Raw genomic sequence first — 17114 nt, forward strand, 5'->3', positions numbered from 1 at the left:
GCAATCCACTCACCTCAGCCTCCCAAAGTGCTGGGATTACAGGCTGAGCCACCAAGCCGGCCAGCTGACCTTTCAAACAGAAGACCACCCACCTTGTTCCCAGCAATTCTGAGTCTGAATTCACACAAGAGGAGGTTCAAAAATATTTCTGACTTAAATCAAAGTTTAAAAAATTATAAAGGGCCGGGCTCGGTGGCTCAGCCTGTAATCCCGCGCCTTTGGGAGGCTGAGGTGAGTGGATTGCCTGAGCCCACGGGTTCGAGATCCGCCTGGGCAACTTGGTGAGACCTCATCTCTACAATAAATAAAAAAATCAGCCAGGTGTGGTAGCACATGCCTGTAATTCCAGCTACTCAGAAGGCTGAGGTGGAAGGATCGCCAGAGCCCAGCAGGTCGAGGCTGCGGTGGCCGGGAGTGGCCACTGCACTCCAGTCTGGGCAACAGAATGAGACTTCAACTCAAAAAAAAAAAAAAATTATAAAGGCTTACTAACAAATTTAGTGGACATTGGAAAAGGCAACGTGGTTGACTGCTCTTTTCAAAGTCAGTTGAAAAATAGACAATTCAATATAAATAACAATGTAATCATAGAACTTTAAAGACAGAAAAAACCCTCATTTTACAGGTACATGAAGAAATATGGAGAATGTAAGGGTGTGTGAAAACAAAGAATGAGCCAGTTCGAACCTGTGGGCTCAGGCAATCCTCTCCCATCTACCTCCCAAAGTGCTGGGATTACAGGTGTGAGCCACCATGCCCATCATCCTATTTTCAAAAATATCTTTCAGAATGCACCACAAGAAATTTGCCTGGTTATATTAGTCTGCACGCAGAAAAAAATAGGTTATAACATAAAATATTTCATCGTGGATACCAGCCAAGAAAGTTTTTGGAATACTGCAATGACTTGGAGATGCTCAAGGCCTTCTGTGATTCTAGTGCTACATTCAGAAGAAAAATTCCTCAGACGCTGTACAGCAAAAGGTATCATCACACACCTTATATCACCACAAAGAAATACCAAACAATATAAACAGCATCTATTTATAGGATAAATAGTGTAAACAGCAACTAACATTCATTTAATTCTGAGGTTTTTATTTTAAACCAAATTAGTCTCCATTATAGATTAGTTCTGACATCCAAAAAAGGAAAAACAAAATACAAAAAAATACACATTAAGTAAATGCCTACAAACATTTTCTTTTCTACTTCATAGGAAAATAAATCACACTTTAAAAAAATGTCCCTTAATTTAAAATGGTTAAGATGGTAAATGTTGTTATGTGCTTCTTAGAATAACAAAATAAGTATATGAAATGGCAAATTTAATACAAAAAGAGGGCCGGGTTTGGTGGCTCAGCCTGTAATCCCAGCACTTTGGGAGGCCCGGGCGAGAAGATTGCCTGAGCCCAAGGGTTCGAGACCCACCTGGGGAACTTGACAAGACCTCGTCTCTACAATACATCAAAAATAGCTGGGCGTGGTAGCGCGTGCCTGTAGTTCCAGCTACTTGGAAGGTTGAGGAGGAAGGATCGCCGGAGCCTGGCAGGTCGAGGCTGTGGTGGCCAGGAGTGTGCCAATGCCCTCCAGCCTGGGTGACAGAGTGAGACTCCAACTCAAAAAAAAAGAGGACAAGTACAACAGGACATATTTAAATTCTCATTAATTTAAAAAGTAGGTGTTAAAAGCTTGGGTTGTTTTGTTTCCTCTATGAAGTATATTGTGTATAAAGAGTAGATCTATATTTCTCTCTGTAATGAGGAAAGCGTATACATAAGGATCTGTGAGACACAGTTACATGAAAAGCAGGAATTGTACCAAGAACAGGAAAGGCTGATTAACCTTGATGGTCACATAATAACCAGGAAAAAGGATAATGTGTTATAAGACAATGCACTAATCAAATGTCATCCAAAAAGATAAAATCGAAGCCAGATGCTGTGGCTCATGTCTATAATCCCAGCACTTTGGGAGGCGGAGAAGAGAGGATCGCCTGAGCCCAGGGATTCGAGAAAAGCCTGGGCAACTTGGTGAGGCCTTGTCTCTACAATAAAGCAAAAAATCAGCTAGGCATGGTGGCATGCACCTGTAATTTCAGCTACTTGGGAGGCTGAGGTAGAAGGAGCGCCTGAGCCCAACAGGTCAAGGTTGTGATGGCTGTGAGCGTGCCACTGCACTCTAGCCTGGGCGACAGAGACTCCAACTCAAAAAAAAAAAAAAAAAGAAAGAAACAAATGTTCCTTCGTGTTCAAAGATAAAAACATAATGCCATGTCCCCAGATTGATGTTACAACACTCTGGCAGGCACTCACTGGTGAGCTAAAGGAATTTCAACACAACCAATCCTAGGGAGTCTACACTTGATAATTCCTCAGCTCACTTAATTCCATTAAATATTGAAAAGTATTTACTTCTAAAATGGACAAGTAGATGCCATGTGGTCTCCTGAATTGACTCATACAACAATAAGAATATTAGTGGGAAAGTGGTTAAATCTGAATCGAGTGGGCAGTTTAAGAGTAATGTGGAAACGTTAATTTCTTAGCTTTGACAGACATACCCTAGTACATAACATGTTAGCATTAAGGGAAGCTGGGCAGAGGGCAAATGGGGACCTTTCTCGCTGTCTTTGCATCTTTCTGTACACTTAAAATTACTTCCAAATTAAAAGTTGCTGAGTGCAACGGCTCACACCTATAATCCCAGCACTTTGGGAGGTGGAGGTGGTCTGACCCAGGAGTTCGAGACCAACCAACATGGCAAAGCCCTCGTCTCTACAATAAATAAAAAAATTAATGGGGCATGGTGGCGCATGGCTGTGTTTCCAGCTACTTGGAAGGCTGAGGTGGAAGGATCGCCGGAGCCCAGCAGGTCGAGGCTGTGGTGGCCGTGAGTGTGCCACTGCACTCCAGCCTGGGCGACAGAGTGAGACTGACTCAAAAAAGTAAAAGTTTATTAAAAGTAGGGGGAGACTTAATCAACTATGCGTCCATACACCCAGCGCCACAAAACTTGGCTGTAGTGATGTTCTGGTAATAGCAACAGAGGGAACACAAGTGTCATTTCGAAAGTAACCCAGAAAGAAGGGAAAACGTAGTGACTGGGAGAGGGACTGAGTAGACTTCCGTGTGACATAAAGTTTTATTTCTTGACCTGGATAGGTGGCTGCACATGTGCATTCATTTTAAGGTAATTCATTGTACAGTACTTTTTGGGAACATTACCCTTTGATTAAAAGTATTTTTAGCTGGGCGTGGTGGCTCATGGCTATAATCCTAGCACTTTGGGAGGCCGAGGTGGGGGTACTGCTTGAGCCTAGGAGTTCAGAACCAGCCTAGTCAACACAGCAAGACCTCATCTCTCCAAAACAAACAAATAAAACTAGCCAGGCATGGTGGTGTGTGCCTGTAGTCCCAGCGACCTAGGAAGCTGAGGTAGAAGGATCACCTGGGCCCAGGAAGTTGAAGTTGCAGTTAGCCAATATTGTGCCACTGCACTCCAGCCTGGGCAGTAGAGTGAGATCCCAACTCAAAATATATGTACTGTATTTAAGCACTTCCCTATTACAGGTAAAGGTTGGAATGAAAATAAGATATGGGAAAAAAGAGGTATGTAAGTAGGGAAGAAAAAAAAAGAAAACCTGTGTGAGGACAGATATAACCGTTATTAAGTTTTCAGAGCTGGAAAGGATCTTTGAAATGACTGAATCCAAGGGCGACCAAAGCCCTTTCTGAGGGTAGACATGGAGATACTGACACAGTGCAGCGAGGCAGAGCTCTGTTTGTTACCAAGATTTCTCAGGTGATTCTAATATACACCCAGATTATAAACCACTTATTCCAAGAAGATTCAGTGATCTTCCAGAGCCAGAATGCTCCAGAACTGACTTAAGAACCATATCACAAGGCTCCTGGCTCTCTATTCCACCTATGATCTAAAACCTCTAGCCAAGAGTCTTGTGATGTTACAATACCACTAGAAATAGTCACTTCTACTAACCCTAATAAGCTTATCAAATATTTTTTTCCTAACACAATGGCTTTCTTACCTTATCAATGAGACTGGTTTTGCCAACTTCATACTTCCAATACAATATCAATACATTTGTTATTTATTAAATAAGAGCAGATCATAGATTCACAAAATTATTAAAACTGGAGAACTACTTGCTTATTCATTTTAAAGATGAAGAAACTGATAGAGATAGTCACTTGTCAGGAGTTTCTAGAATTTCGTTCTCCTTTTTTTTTTTTTTTTTTTTTTGGTAAGAGACAAGGTCTCGCTATGTTGCCCGGGCTGGTCTCGAATTCCTGGGCTCAAGCAACCCTCTTGCCTTGACCTCCCAAAGTGCTGGGATTATAGGCATGAGCCACCGCGCCCAGCCTCAATTCTCCTTTTTTAAGTCAATGAGTTAGACTAGATTTCTTCCCCCTGGGTACTGTCTGACAAGATAAACTAACACACAACACATAACATCACTAGTTTCTTTTTTTGAGTTGGAGTCTCACTCTGTCGCCCAGACTGGAGTGCAGTGGCTGCTCCAGGCCACCGCAGCCTCGACCTGCTGGGCTCTGGCGATCCTTCTGCCTCAGCCTTCCGAGTAGCCAGAATTACAGGCATGCACTACCACGCCCGGCTGATATTTTGATTTATTGTAGAGATGAGGTCTCGCTGCCCAGGCGGGTCTCGAAGGCAATCCACTCACCTCAGCCTCCCAAAGGCGCGGGATTACAGGCTGAGCCACCGAGCCCAGCTACATCACTAGTTTCTGACATGGGTTCCTTCACATGTCATCCCGTTATTGGGATTCCTATGAATGTGTCTGTTGAAGATAATTGCTGTGGAATAGCACAATGATAACAGAACAGAAGACAACAAAAAAACTTCACCAAACACTTAAAATAAATCAGGGCACTCCTTTTTTATGTAGAAATAAATCATAGTAAGTGAAAGGGGGATTTAAGAATATTTTTTAAGGAATAACAATTTTAGGTAGGCAATTGTGAGGAAGATTACAATCATACACGCCAAGGCCACATGATTCTTCCACAAGCCCCAGAGTGAGAGGTCGATGCCCTGGTTTATCAAATGTTCTTCACCAGTACATCTGAAATCCAAGGAAAAAGAACATAACTTCAACACATTTACTGTGCCTTTTTAAAGAAGCCTATAGATTAACTTAGTCTTTCATAATTATCCCTTCATATGAAATAACAGTCATTGTGTGCTTACAATTTTGCTAAATACTATGCAGGCAACTTGTACCTAACTGGCCAGTTTATTCCTAAAGTAATCCACTGGGGTAGATATCATACACAAGAAGGCACTCAAGTTTAAAGAACTTGGCCAAGTTGACAGAGTCACGTTTTAGAACACCAAGTTTTTAGCTCAAATTCACTGGTTTCCAAATCTATAATGCTGCTCTCTTGGAAGGGCAGACACATTTATCAAGTAATTTCTCACTTATTCCTGATGCAGAAAACATCTTTAACAGATGACACCCATAAGCCTTATGAAGATGATCAAAGCACTTTATAGGGCTGGGAGAGGTGGTTAATGCCTATAATCCCAGTACTTTGGGAGGCCGAGGCGAGAGGATTGCTTGAGCCCAGAAGTTCGGGACCAACCTGGGAAACATAGCAAGACCTCATCTCTACAAAAAAATAAAATAGTTAGCCAGGCATGGTGAGGCCAAGGTGGAAGAATCACCCAAGCCCAGGAGGTTTAGGCCGCGGTGAGCTGTGATTGTGCCACTGTGCTCCAGCCTGAGTGACAGTGAGACCCCAACTCAAACAAACAAACAAAACCAAAAGACCTTTTAAAAGGCCCAAATTGATGGGGTATGGTGGCTCACACCTGTAATCTCAGCACCTTGGAAGGTGAAGGCAAGAGAATTGCCTGAGCCCACCAGTTCAAGAGCAGCCTGAACAACATGGTGAGACCTCATCTCTACAGTAAATAAAAAAATTAGCTGGGTGTGGTGGTGCATGCCTGTAGTTCCAGCTACTTGGAAAACTGAGGTGGAAGGATTGCCTGAGACCTGTAGATCAAGGCTGCAGTGGTCATTAAGTGTGCAACTGCACTCTAGCCTGGGTGAAAGAGTGAGACTCTAACTCAAAAAAATAAAATAAAATAAAAGGCCCAACTAAACAAGCAAACTTAAGAAACATTTCTCCACATGAAATACAATGTTTACTGTAGCAGACTGAGCTGTGCAGTGTGCTCATGCATTAGTGCACAATAATGCCCTCGATGGATGAGAAAACAGAGGCTCAGAAAATTCACAGCCCTGGAAGGACTCATAGCAGATCTACGCCCAGTGGCCTCCCTACATCACACCACAGTAGCAAGAAAACCCACTATGACACTGAATGCAAACTTACATTGCAAAGACACAGGTGAGGTTTGCTGTTGAATTGAGTCCTGGGCAGAAGTTTTGTCCCAAAAATTCATTATGCTGCAAAGCCTATAACACAAATGGGAATAAGGCAAGGAAAACATTTTATATTTCAAAGTTTCCAAAGCATTATCACAATCATGTCCGCTAAGTTTCATCTGTACTGTTATTTGTAAAAACATACAAGTCCCTCATTCACCGTCTTTGCCACACCGAAGCAACTCAAGTTATTTTCCCTGGCAAGGAGGCCCAGGGTGCAGATTTTGGCTCTGATACAAAAGAAATGGGAAGCCCTCTGGCTATATTACACCATAGCTCCCTCCTTCCTTCTCTGCCAATGTTATAACCCCATAAACACTATAATTAAAATAAGACAGTGGTGTTCAACGAGGACTGTTCATTTATGGAAACTATCTTTTGTTCTTGTTTTGTTTTCATAACAACAAGTGCTAATTAATTCCTGGGAGTTAGAAACCCAGCTATCCTATGTTAAAGATGCAGACGGTTTACTTTGGAGTTGTCGAGCTTACAAGGGCCAGTGTGGCCAGGAGAATGTACATACTCTGTGTTTTTCCTCTAATTTCCCTTTCAGTATCAACGACCCATTCTTGTCTCCTACCCTCTCATTTGTTTCCCCACAGAACTGAAAGGCAACAATATGTTTTTCATTAATTAGTCCATCTTTCTCCTTCACTTCCTCAAAGATTGGCTGAGGAAAATCCCTCATGACTCCCTGGCCTCGGGCTAACCAAGGCGAAGAGGAAATTCTCACTCAGGCTCCTAAAATGAAGTTTCTGGATAGGAGACTTTCGCAGCCCACGGCCAGGAAAATGAGATAGGCAGGTTTTATTTCAGCTGTTCCTAGCTTGGGAACCCACGACGGACAAGTAAGACCTACCGTGAAGCCGTATCGCGGAATGCTGAAGTACTGAAGCCACGACAGCCAGGATGCGATGGTTGTGAGATTTACCAACAGCCCTGAGAAAATCTTCAAAAAGCAAATACTAAGAGTCAGAACCAGCAGAGTGATTTCCCACAGAGTTCTAGGAGAATAACTTCTGCAAGTCCCCTGCGACTTTCTCAACATTTCTGCTAAGACCAACTCTCTTGAAACTCATTCCATTTTCTCTAAATACTTATTAAACTTTCTCCTCTGCATGTGTCCATCTCTATATAGCTGACACTATTTTTTTCTTCTTTTTATTTATAATTTTTTTTTTTTGAGTTGGAGTCTCACTCTGTCGCCCAGACCGGAGTGCAGTGGCTGCTCCCAGCCACCGCAGCCTCGACCTGCTGGGCTCTGGTGATCCTCCCACCTCAGCCTTCCAAGTATCTGGAACTACAGGCACGCGCTACCACGTCTGGCTAATTTTTTTATTTATTGTAGTGATGAGGTCTCACCAATTGCCCAGGCGGGTCTCGAACCCATGGGCTCAGGCAATCCACTCACCTCAGCCTCCCAAGGCGCGGGATTACAGACTGAGCCACCGAGCCTGGCTTATTTATAATTTTTAAAATTTATTATTTAGAGACAGGAGTCCATCATGTTGCCTAGGCTAGTCTTGAACTCCTGGGTTCAAGTGATCCTCCTGCCTCAGTCTCCCAAAGTGTTGGGATTACATGTGTAAGCCACCACACTCAGTTATTTATGATTTTTAAAGGAAGGACAAAACAGCTATAAAACATATATATATATATATATATATGCCGAGCGTGGTGGCTCATGCTAGTAGTCCCAGCACTTTGAAGGCCGAGGTGAGAGGATTGCCTGAGTCCACAGGTTTGAGACCAGCCTGGACAACTTGGCCAGACCCCATCTCTACAATAAATCAAAAAATTAGCCAGGTATGGTGGTATGTGCCTGTCCAGCTACTTGGAAGACTAAGGCGGAAGGATCACCTGAGCCCAGCAGATCAAGGCTATGGTGGCCGTGAGCGTGCCACTGCACTCCAGCCTGGGTGACAGAGTGAGACTCCAACTAAAAAGAAAAAAAATATATATATATATTTCATTTAATTGGTCAATTATTCTTGCCAAGACTACATACTCAACTTTCTTTGTAAGTACATACAATGGAAGATCAAGAAGTGCTGACTCTTCTCATGATACAACTATGTGTTCCTGCCAATATATACATCTGGCATGCCAAGAACTTGTACCAGAACAATCCTGAGCATCACATGCCATCCCTACTTCCATGTCACAGTTAAGGTTTGCTATTTAGGCCAGGTGTGGTAGCTCATGCCTGGAGTTCCAGCACTCTGGGAGGCTGAGACAGGAGGATTGCTTGAGCCCAGGAGTTCGAGACTAGCCTGGGCAACAGAGTGGGATCTCATCTCTACAAAAAAATTAAAAACATTAGCTGGGCATGGTTCTCCAACACCAACATGAAAGTCAGGTAAATAACCTGTCACTCATGAGGGAATCTGTCAATTACATTTTTTTTCTGGTTTTTGAAATGCCAATTTATCAGGGTTTCATAAGATGTCACCAAAAGAGCCATCTTTTTTCTTTTGAGTTGGAGTCTCGCTCTGTTACCCAAGCTGGAGTGCAGTGGCACACTCACAGCCACCGCAGCCTCAGCCTGCTGGGTTCAGGCTATCCTTCCTCTTCAGCCTTCCAAGTAGCTGGAACTACAGGCATGTGCCACCATACCTGGCTACTATTTATTTATTGTAGAGACAAGGTTTTGCCATGTTGCCCAGGCTGGTTTTGAGCCCATGGGTTCAGGCAGTCCTCTCACCTCTGCCTCCCAAAATGCTTGGATTTCAGGCATGAGCCACCGTGCCTGGCTAAGAAGCAGCATCTTTTAAAAGCTCATTAATAACAACATATTAGCTAAAGTTGCAGTAACTGCATTACAACCACGGCAAAAAAGCCTGGACAAGGGCAAAGAGAAAAGCTAGAACATTCTCTAACGTGAGCTATTTCAACACATGAACTCCTTAAAGCACAGTCCCATTTCAGAACCCTCAGAGCAGGCTGTATGTGACACGTGAATGCGCAGGAAGAAATGAAGGGGGAAAAAAACTTCTTTTAAGAGAAACATGGTTCATACTCACCATCATAAATACAAAAGTGATGGTCATGAGAAGCGTCGCCACGGAAACCACGCTTTGGCCTGCGGCAATGGCCAGCCCCATAGAACTGGCTGCGTAAGCCACCATCATCAGTGTAAATATCATGATGAAGAAGGCGTCTGCCGTGGGCTTCAATCCTTAGTCAAAAAGAAAAGAAGGGGTTAACCCAAGGATCTGGGTCCCGTGTGTCTGGGATCGGTTACTGTGCAAATTTAATTGAGAAATTAATATTCGAGTGAAAAAGTCATCCAGTATCCAGTGACGTGTGCATCACCAACGTCGCTGTCTCCCTCCATGTAACTGCATAAAGTCACCATGCAGCTTTCTTTTTCATTCATTGCATAAGCACTTGACCCTAATGACACCTACGTGCCTTTATGTGTAATTATGAACCATTTCTGGGTTCCTGAGACAGAGAGCTACTGGCAATACAACTGGCTCAAATTCTACGGCCTTCTTTTCACTCAATGTTGGCGCTTCACGTTACTCACTGTGTGCTGTGACGGTGTGGATGAAGACACTGGGGTCATCAGGATGACCTGACCTCACAGAGAGAGGGAGGGTGCCTCCCTAACCCCAGGCTCCCTAGACAAATCACCACCTAACACCAAAGGGGACTAAATGATGTTTTGTGAAATTACTTTCTGAACTATGTTGAGCTAAAACTGTGGGTATCACAATCTGAAGATTTTGCAACAGCCACAAAAATTCCAGTCAGAGTCCAGGATCTAAATCCTATGCCTAATTATTTATAACACACCTATTCTTTATCAAGTGAAAGTTTAAGCTCAATGAGTGGTTCTCACCTTGCAGTACTGTGTCAGAAATAGGTAATTCTGTATCGGGTGCTATGGCTCACTCCTATAATCCCAGCACTTTGGGATGCTTAGGTGGGTCGACGGCTTGAGGCCAGGAGTTCGAAACCAGCCTAGGTAACACAGTAGACCTCGTCTAATTTTTTGTAGAGACAAATGTGGTGGCATGTACTTGTAGTGCCAGCATTGAGAGAGACTGAGGCAAAAGGATCATCTGAGTCTAGGAGAGGGAAGCTGTGGTGAGCTGTGATCATGCCACTAGACTCCAGCCTGGGTAACAGAGGGAGACTCCAACTCAAAAAATAAAAGTCTTTCTGTTGTGTGTGTGTGTGCACATGTGTGCATGATGAACCTGGGTGAAGTCTGAGCATAATGCACCAATGAATCCCTACATCTATCAAACAACCATTTCCATAAAATGAATAACCTCCAAAAGTCACTATCTTTCTATCATTAGATAATGGAGGGGGAGGAGATACATATGTATTTATTCTTACACTTTTTTTTTTTTTTTTTTTTTGAGTTGGAGTCTCACTCTGTCACCCAGACTCGAGTGCAGTGGCCGCTCTCGGCCACCGCAGCCTTGACCTGCTGGGCTCCGGTGATCCTTCCGCCTCAGCCTTCCGAGTAGCTGGAACTACAGGCGCACACTACCACGCCCAGCTAATTTTTTGATTTATTGTAGAGATGAGGTCTCGCTGCCCAGGCGGGTCTCGAACCCGCGGGCTCAGGCAATCCACTCACCTCAGTCTCCCAAAGGCGCGGGATTACAGGCTGAGCCACCAAGCCCAGCCTTGTTACACATTTTAACTTCAGTCACCTTCAAAGTACTCTCCATTCAATGCAATACACCATCAGGACGCTTTCCCCACTGCTCAAAACAGCTTTTGAACTCATCCATTTTGATGCCTTTTAGTGCTTCTGCCATTTTCTGTTTCCCCTCTTCCACACTGGTAAATCATTTCCCTTTGAGGACTTTTAACATCCAGAGAAAAAACAACAAAAAAAGGCACTTGGGGCAAGATTGGGCAAATAGGGAGCGTGGGGCATGGGGTCATGCCCTTTTTTGGTCAAAAACTACTGAACACTCAGCACGGTGTGGGCAGGTATGCTTGTGAATCACCCATCATGAAATAGGCAAACATGTCAAAAGGCTCTCTGCGTTCACTGAAACTGAATGCAGCCTCTGACAATAACACTAGCTGCTGCACTAATGCCGATGGGTTCCTAGAACACTTCTGGCGGGGGAGCCTGTACTACAAGGGGCTCACCCTCCAAAATATAATTCTGGGTTTTTTGGGTCTCCCGTCATATATAGATGTGTGTGTATATCTAAATGAAGATAACTAAAAATACAGATAGGTAATAAATATCTGAGCTTCCCCAGCATAGTCTCAAAAATTTGTAATTCTTCTCATGTTTGTATACAAACACAAGCATCTCTCAGTAAAATAGTTTTATAAATAGTTTTAAAAGTTCAAAACAGTCTGGACAAAAATGCCCACAGTGAACAGCTATTTCGGAGTGTGCACAATGAAGAGATGCTGCCCTATCTCACAGATTAGTTTGCAGCTTTGAAAACTGAAAACATGCTAGCGAGGAGAAATTTGCTTCACCTCCTATGCAAGTCTAAAGACACATCCTTTTTGTTTTGTTGCTTACCTAACATGAAGTAGATTATACAGGTAAATATAATACTTGGTAGCATCCTCATGGGTAATAAATCAGATAACAGTTTCCCAAAGAAATAAGATGACACTCTGTAGTATCCGCTGATATATTCATGTCTATAGAACAAAAATACATATCATACATTCCAGATTAGTTTAAGATAGCAGGAAGAAATAGGTGTGGTGGCTCATGCCTGTAATCCTAACACAGAGACCCACTAATGTCCCTCCATATTGCCACAGCCCCTAGAGAAGGGCATGGGGGGAGGAAGACTCAAGCATTCCTGCACATTTCTGAGCACATTACAGAGTCCCCTAGTCTTCTATGCACGCCCAGTAAGTAGCTTCAGGGAATCCTTGACTTCCTTGCAGACTACGCCCAAGATGTAATTCCCTAATTTCTCCCTTTCTTTGAACTATATAGTATCAATGTAATCATAAGTCTTATGATTTGCATAACTTTTGCAATGCATGATGTCTTAGGCCTTGTAAACTTCCTTTACTCTAAATGTCACTATCTAAATGTAAAATGCAGCTGTAACTGAAGTTCTGAACAAGGCTCTGCTGATCACGTGGCGAATACACAGGTAACGACAACTCTGAACTATAAAAGTGGACTGCAGGGCCTGAAGTGGGGACAGAAACATTTTAGAAAGATCTCGAGTCCGGCTCTGCTCCCTGAATTCGAACTCAGAAATAAACTTCTTTCTACCAGTTCTCTGCCCCTTTGATTTGTTGGTATCACGAGGAGCAGCCGAGCATTATTACTAGGACCATAACAATCCCAGCACTTTGGGAGGACAGGGTGGGAGGATCGCTTGAGCCCAGGGGTTCAAGACCGGCCTGGGCAACAGAGGGAGACCTTGTCTCTATAAAAAAATTTTAAAAATTAGCTGGTGCAGTGACACACACCGGTAGTCCCAGTTACTCGGGAGACTGAGACTGAAGGATTGCTTGAGCCCAGGAGCTCAAGACCACCCTAGGAAACATAGCGGGACCTCATCTCTACAAAAAAAAAATAGCTGGGCATGGAGGGGTAAGGCAAAAGCGAGGCTTTGGTGAGCTGCGATCATGCCACTACACTCCAGCCTGGGTGACAGAGTGAGACAAAAACAAACAAATGAACAAACAAAACTACAAAGCAACGATGATTGCCTGATAACACAAAAACATGAAATAAAACATTAAATAAAATTCATAAGAAAGAAAATAAATAAGTAAATAAATAAATGCTAAGAAATACTAGTCATCCCCACGATCCCATCCTTGGCCCAGTTCTAGATGTGATCATGTGACCAGTTTGACCAATAGCCCGAACAGAGACCTACTCACATAAAGAGCTTCTTCTCGACCACAAAGAGTTCCACAGCTGACACGCTGCTGAAACACTGGTTGGTTGTCAGGAAGAAGAGAACCCCAGCTCTGTCAGGAGAAAGGGAACAAAAGCACCACAGTCAACTCAGCACTCTCAGATCGATTTTCTACTCACGAAACTCTTTCCACAAATTGTATCTTATGAAGTTCAACAGACAAAAAAAGAAGTGAAACTGTTATGGCTGTCAGAAAGGGAAGGATGAGCACCATCAGGCCTCTCTCCATCTCTTATGTCTTTATTTGTACCCCTGAGATCCTGTATTTATAGAACTTTTTTTGTTTTGCTTTAAGTATTATTCTTATTTTTTTTGATTCAGGGTCTCACTCTGTCACCCAGGCTGGAGTGCAGTGGCACGATCACAGCTTACTGTACCCTGGACCTCCTGGGCTCAGCCAGGTAATTCTTCCAGCTCAGCCTCCTGAGTATTTGGGGCTACAGGCACACACCACCATGCCCAACTTTTTTTTTGGAGGAGGAGAAGAGACAAGGGTTCGCAATGGTGCCCTGGTGGGTCTCGAACTCCCAGGCTCAAGAAATCCACCCACTTTCCACTTCAGCCTCCTAAAGTGCTGGGATTACAGGTGAGAGTCACCACACTCAGCCTAATGCTATTATTCAGTGTGTTCACCATTACTGTGCAACGTATCTCAAAGAAAAAAGTCTTATTTCCCTTGCAAATTGAGGGCTTTGTATCCTTTGTATCATTTCCCCATTCCGCCCAACCCTCCAGTCTCTGGCAACCACCATTCCGCTGTCTCTTGAGTCTGACAGCTTTAGATACCACAGTAAGTGAGAGCATGTGGTATCTGTCTTTCTGTGTTTGGCTTATTTCACTTAGCATAATGTTTTCCTGTTCTATCAATGTTGTCACAAATTGACAAAAAAATCATTCATTTTTAGCACTGAAGAGTATTTCACTGTGTAAACCACATTTTCTTTATCCATTCATTTGCTGATAGACACTTAAAGGCCAACTCCACAACTTGGCTACTGTGAATAATAACATTTATAGCGCTTGCAATAAACATGGGGGTGCAAGTATTTCTTCCACACACTGATTTTAAATCTTAGGGGTGATACTCAGAAGTGGGATTGCTAGAGCTGAATATTATTTCTAGAAAATATCTTTTCCTTTACTGAACACTAATTTGTTTAGTTATCACCACAATCCTGTAAGGCATTTATTCCAGATGCCACTATTAATTCAAAAAGCTCATACGCTACCCATGATTAAATTCAGGTTCTCAGCTATACAAGTTAGAGAAAGAGCAAAGAGACTGTGGACCTCTCTAGGAAAATTCATCCCTAATGAAGAGAACTAAACCACTGGCCTCCAAGCAATTTCAAATAATGAGGCACTGGTATTCACCTGAGCAAAGCATTGAACACTCATTCCAGAGACAGTGCTGAAACATTTTTTTCTTAATTAAACAATCAACCATTAATCACCCAGGAGGGATTAAATAAACCATACACACAGCCCACTTTCACAAAGTCCAAATGCTTATAAAAAATTACAGGGAACCGGGCTTGGTGGCTCAGCCTATAATCCCGCACTTTGGGAGGCTGAGGTGAGTGGATTGCTTGAGCCTGCGCGTTCGAGACCCGCCTGGGCAACTTGGCGAGACCTCATCTCTACAATAAATCAAAAAATTAGCCGGACGTGGTAGCGCGCGCCTGTAGTTCCAGCTACTTGGAAGGCTGAGGCGGAAGGATCGCCGGAGCCCAGCAGGTCGAGGCTGCAGTGGCCGGGAGCGGCCACTGCACTCCAGTCTGGGTGACAGAGTGAGACTCCAACTCAAAAAAAAAAAAATTACAGGAAACTTAAGTCAAAAATATAAATTAAGGCTAAGCATGGTGGCTTACGCCTATAATCCTAACACTTTAGGAGGCCGAGGTGGGAGGATCACTTGAGGCCAGGAGTTCAAGACCAGCCTGGACAGAAAAATAAGATAAAATAATAAGCTGGGCATGATGCTTCATACCTGTAGTCCTAGCTACTCTGGAAGCTGAGGCAGGAGGATTGCTTGAGCCCAGGAGTTCAAGGTTACAGTGAGCTGTGATCATGCCAATGCACTCCAGCTGGGGTGACAGACTGAGATCCTAGCTCTAAAAAACAAAACAAAGCTGGGCTCGGTGGCTCAGCCTGTAATCCCGCGCCTTGGGAGGCTGAAGTGAGTGGATTGCCTGAGCCCGCGGGCTCGAGACCCACTTGCGCAACTTGGTGAGACCTCATCTCTACAATAAATCAAAAAATTAGCCAGGTGTGGTAGCGTGCACCTGTAGTTCCAGCTACTTGGAAGGCTGAGGTGGAAGGATCACTGGAGCCCAGCAGGTCCAGGCTGTGGTGGCTGGGAGCGGCCACTGCACTCCAGTCTGGGCGACGGAGTGAGACTCCAGCTCAAGAAAAAAAAAAAACAAAACAACATCAACAATAACAAAAAACAAATGAATGTCCTATTTCTCCAGAAAACAAAATAGTTAAAACGCTCCTTTTATTCTCCGGGTTTTTCCACCAAGAACTTCCATGGATAGATTTCCAGTCCTCCTTAAAATTCCAGTTGAGCATAGGTTCCTTAATATTTTTTTCAAATGCTTTCTGCTGCACAATACAAATGGTTCATGTCCTCTGGATCCTGTGACACATTCTATGTTGGGTTACGAAATGGCATCCACAGGGGACACAAACCATCCATAACTAGCAAGTCTGGAAATACTCCAGTGATCTCAGTCCTCAGGGAAGGTTAGAAAGATGTACAGTGACATTACTCTGGAAAATTGTTGTTTGATAATAATATCGTTGGAGAGCAATACTGATTCCATACCAAAGAGAATTCATTTTACCTGAGTGAAACATTGACTTTCATGCTTATTCTTTTCTTCAAAAATAATCAGCCTTTTCTAGACACCAAAACAGATTGAACATAAGCTTCTCCAACTTTTCTCAATAGTAGAATGGGGATAATCTGTCTACCCTCTCTGGCTGTAGGGAGGTGACCTGAGACTGTGGACATCAAGCAAGAAGTGCAATGCCTGGCACAGAGTAGTCCCAAATACAAAAAGTACTGAGAGAATTCAGAGGTCTGTCACGTTGCTCAGAACATGACAGCAACAACAAAATTGTTAACCGCAGAATAGGAAAAAACTGAGGACCAGGCATGGTAGCTCATACCTGTAATCCCAGCATTTTGGGAGGCCAAGTTAGAAGGATTGCTTGAGCCCAGGAATTCAAGACCAGCCTGGACAACATAGTGAGACAAAAATTTTTCAAAAAATTGGCTTGGCGCCTATAGTCCCGGCTACTCAGGAGGCTAAGGCAGAAGGATCACCTGAGACTCAGGAGACTGAGGCTGGAATAAGCAGTGATCATGCCTCTGAACTCCAACCTGGGTGACAGAGTGAGATCACAACTCAAAAAGAAAAAGAAAAAAAAACTTAAGTTCCACCCACCTACCCAACCATGAAGTCAAAGACATTTAAAAAACAGAGGCCAGGTGCAGTGGCTCACACCCATAATCCTAGCATTTTGAGAGGCTGAAGTGAGAGGATTGCCTGAGTCTACAAGTTCAAGACCAGCTGGGAAACTTGGTAAGACCTCATTTCTACAATAAATCAAAAAATCAGCCAGGTGTGGTGGCATGTGCCTGTGGTTGCAGCTACTTGGGAGACTGAGGCGGAAGGATCACCTGAGCCCAGCAGGTCGAGGCTGCTGTGGCGATGAGCGTGCCACTGAATTCCAGCCTGGGTGACAAAGTGAGACTCCAACTCAAAAAA

At 43.6% G+C, this 17114-nt stretch overlaps 1 protein-coding gene across 1 annotated transcript in view; it reads right to left on the reverse strand.

Moving 5' to 3' along the window:
* Positions 1-4903: 4903 nt before the first annotated feature.
* ABCG2 (ATP binding cassette subfamily G member 2 (Junior blood group)) overlaps positions 4904-17114 on the reverse strand; it is a 48491-nt gene continuing 36280 nt past the window's right edge. The window contains exons 10-15 of the mRNA XM_008057496.1: positions 13298-13387; positions 11958-12082; positions 9463-9617; positions 7299-7388; positions 6387-6469; positions 4904-5110 (exon numbers count right to left, since the gene is read on the reverse strand). Of these exons, the coding sequence (XP_008055687.1) occupies positions 4963-5110; positions 6387-6469; positions 7299-7388; positions 9463-9617; positions 11958-12082; positions 13298-13387 (691 nt within the window). The 3' untranslated portion in view covers positions 4904-4962. The remainder of the gene's footprint in view (positions 5111-6386; positions 6470-7298; positions 7389-9462; positions 9618-11957; positions 12083-13297; positions 13388-17114) is intronic.

Source organism: Carlito syrichta, unplaced genomic scaffold (assembly GCF_000164805.1).
Source record: "Carlito syrichta isolate Samal-C Ts95f unplaced genomic scaffold, Tarsius_syrichta-2.0.1 Scaffold303036, whole genome shotgun sequence".
Lineage (NCBI taxonomy): Eukaryota > Metazoa > Chordata > Mammalia > Primates > Tarsiidae > Carlito > Carlito syrichta.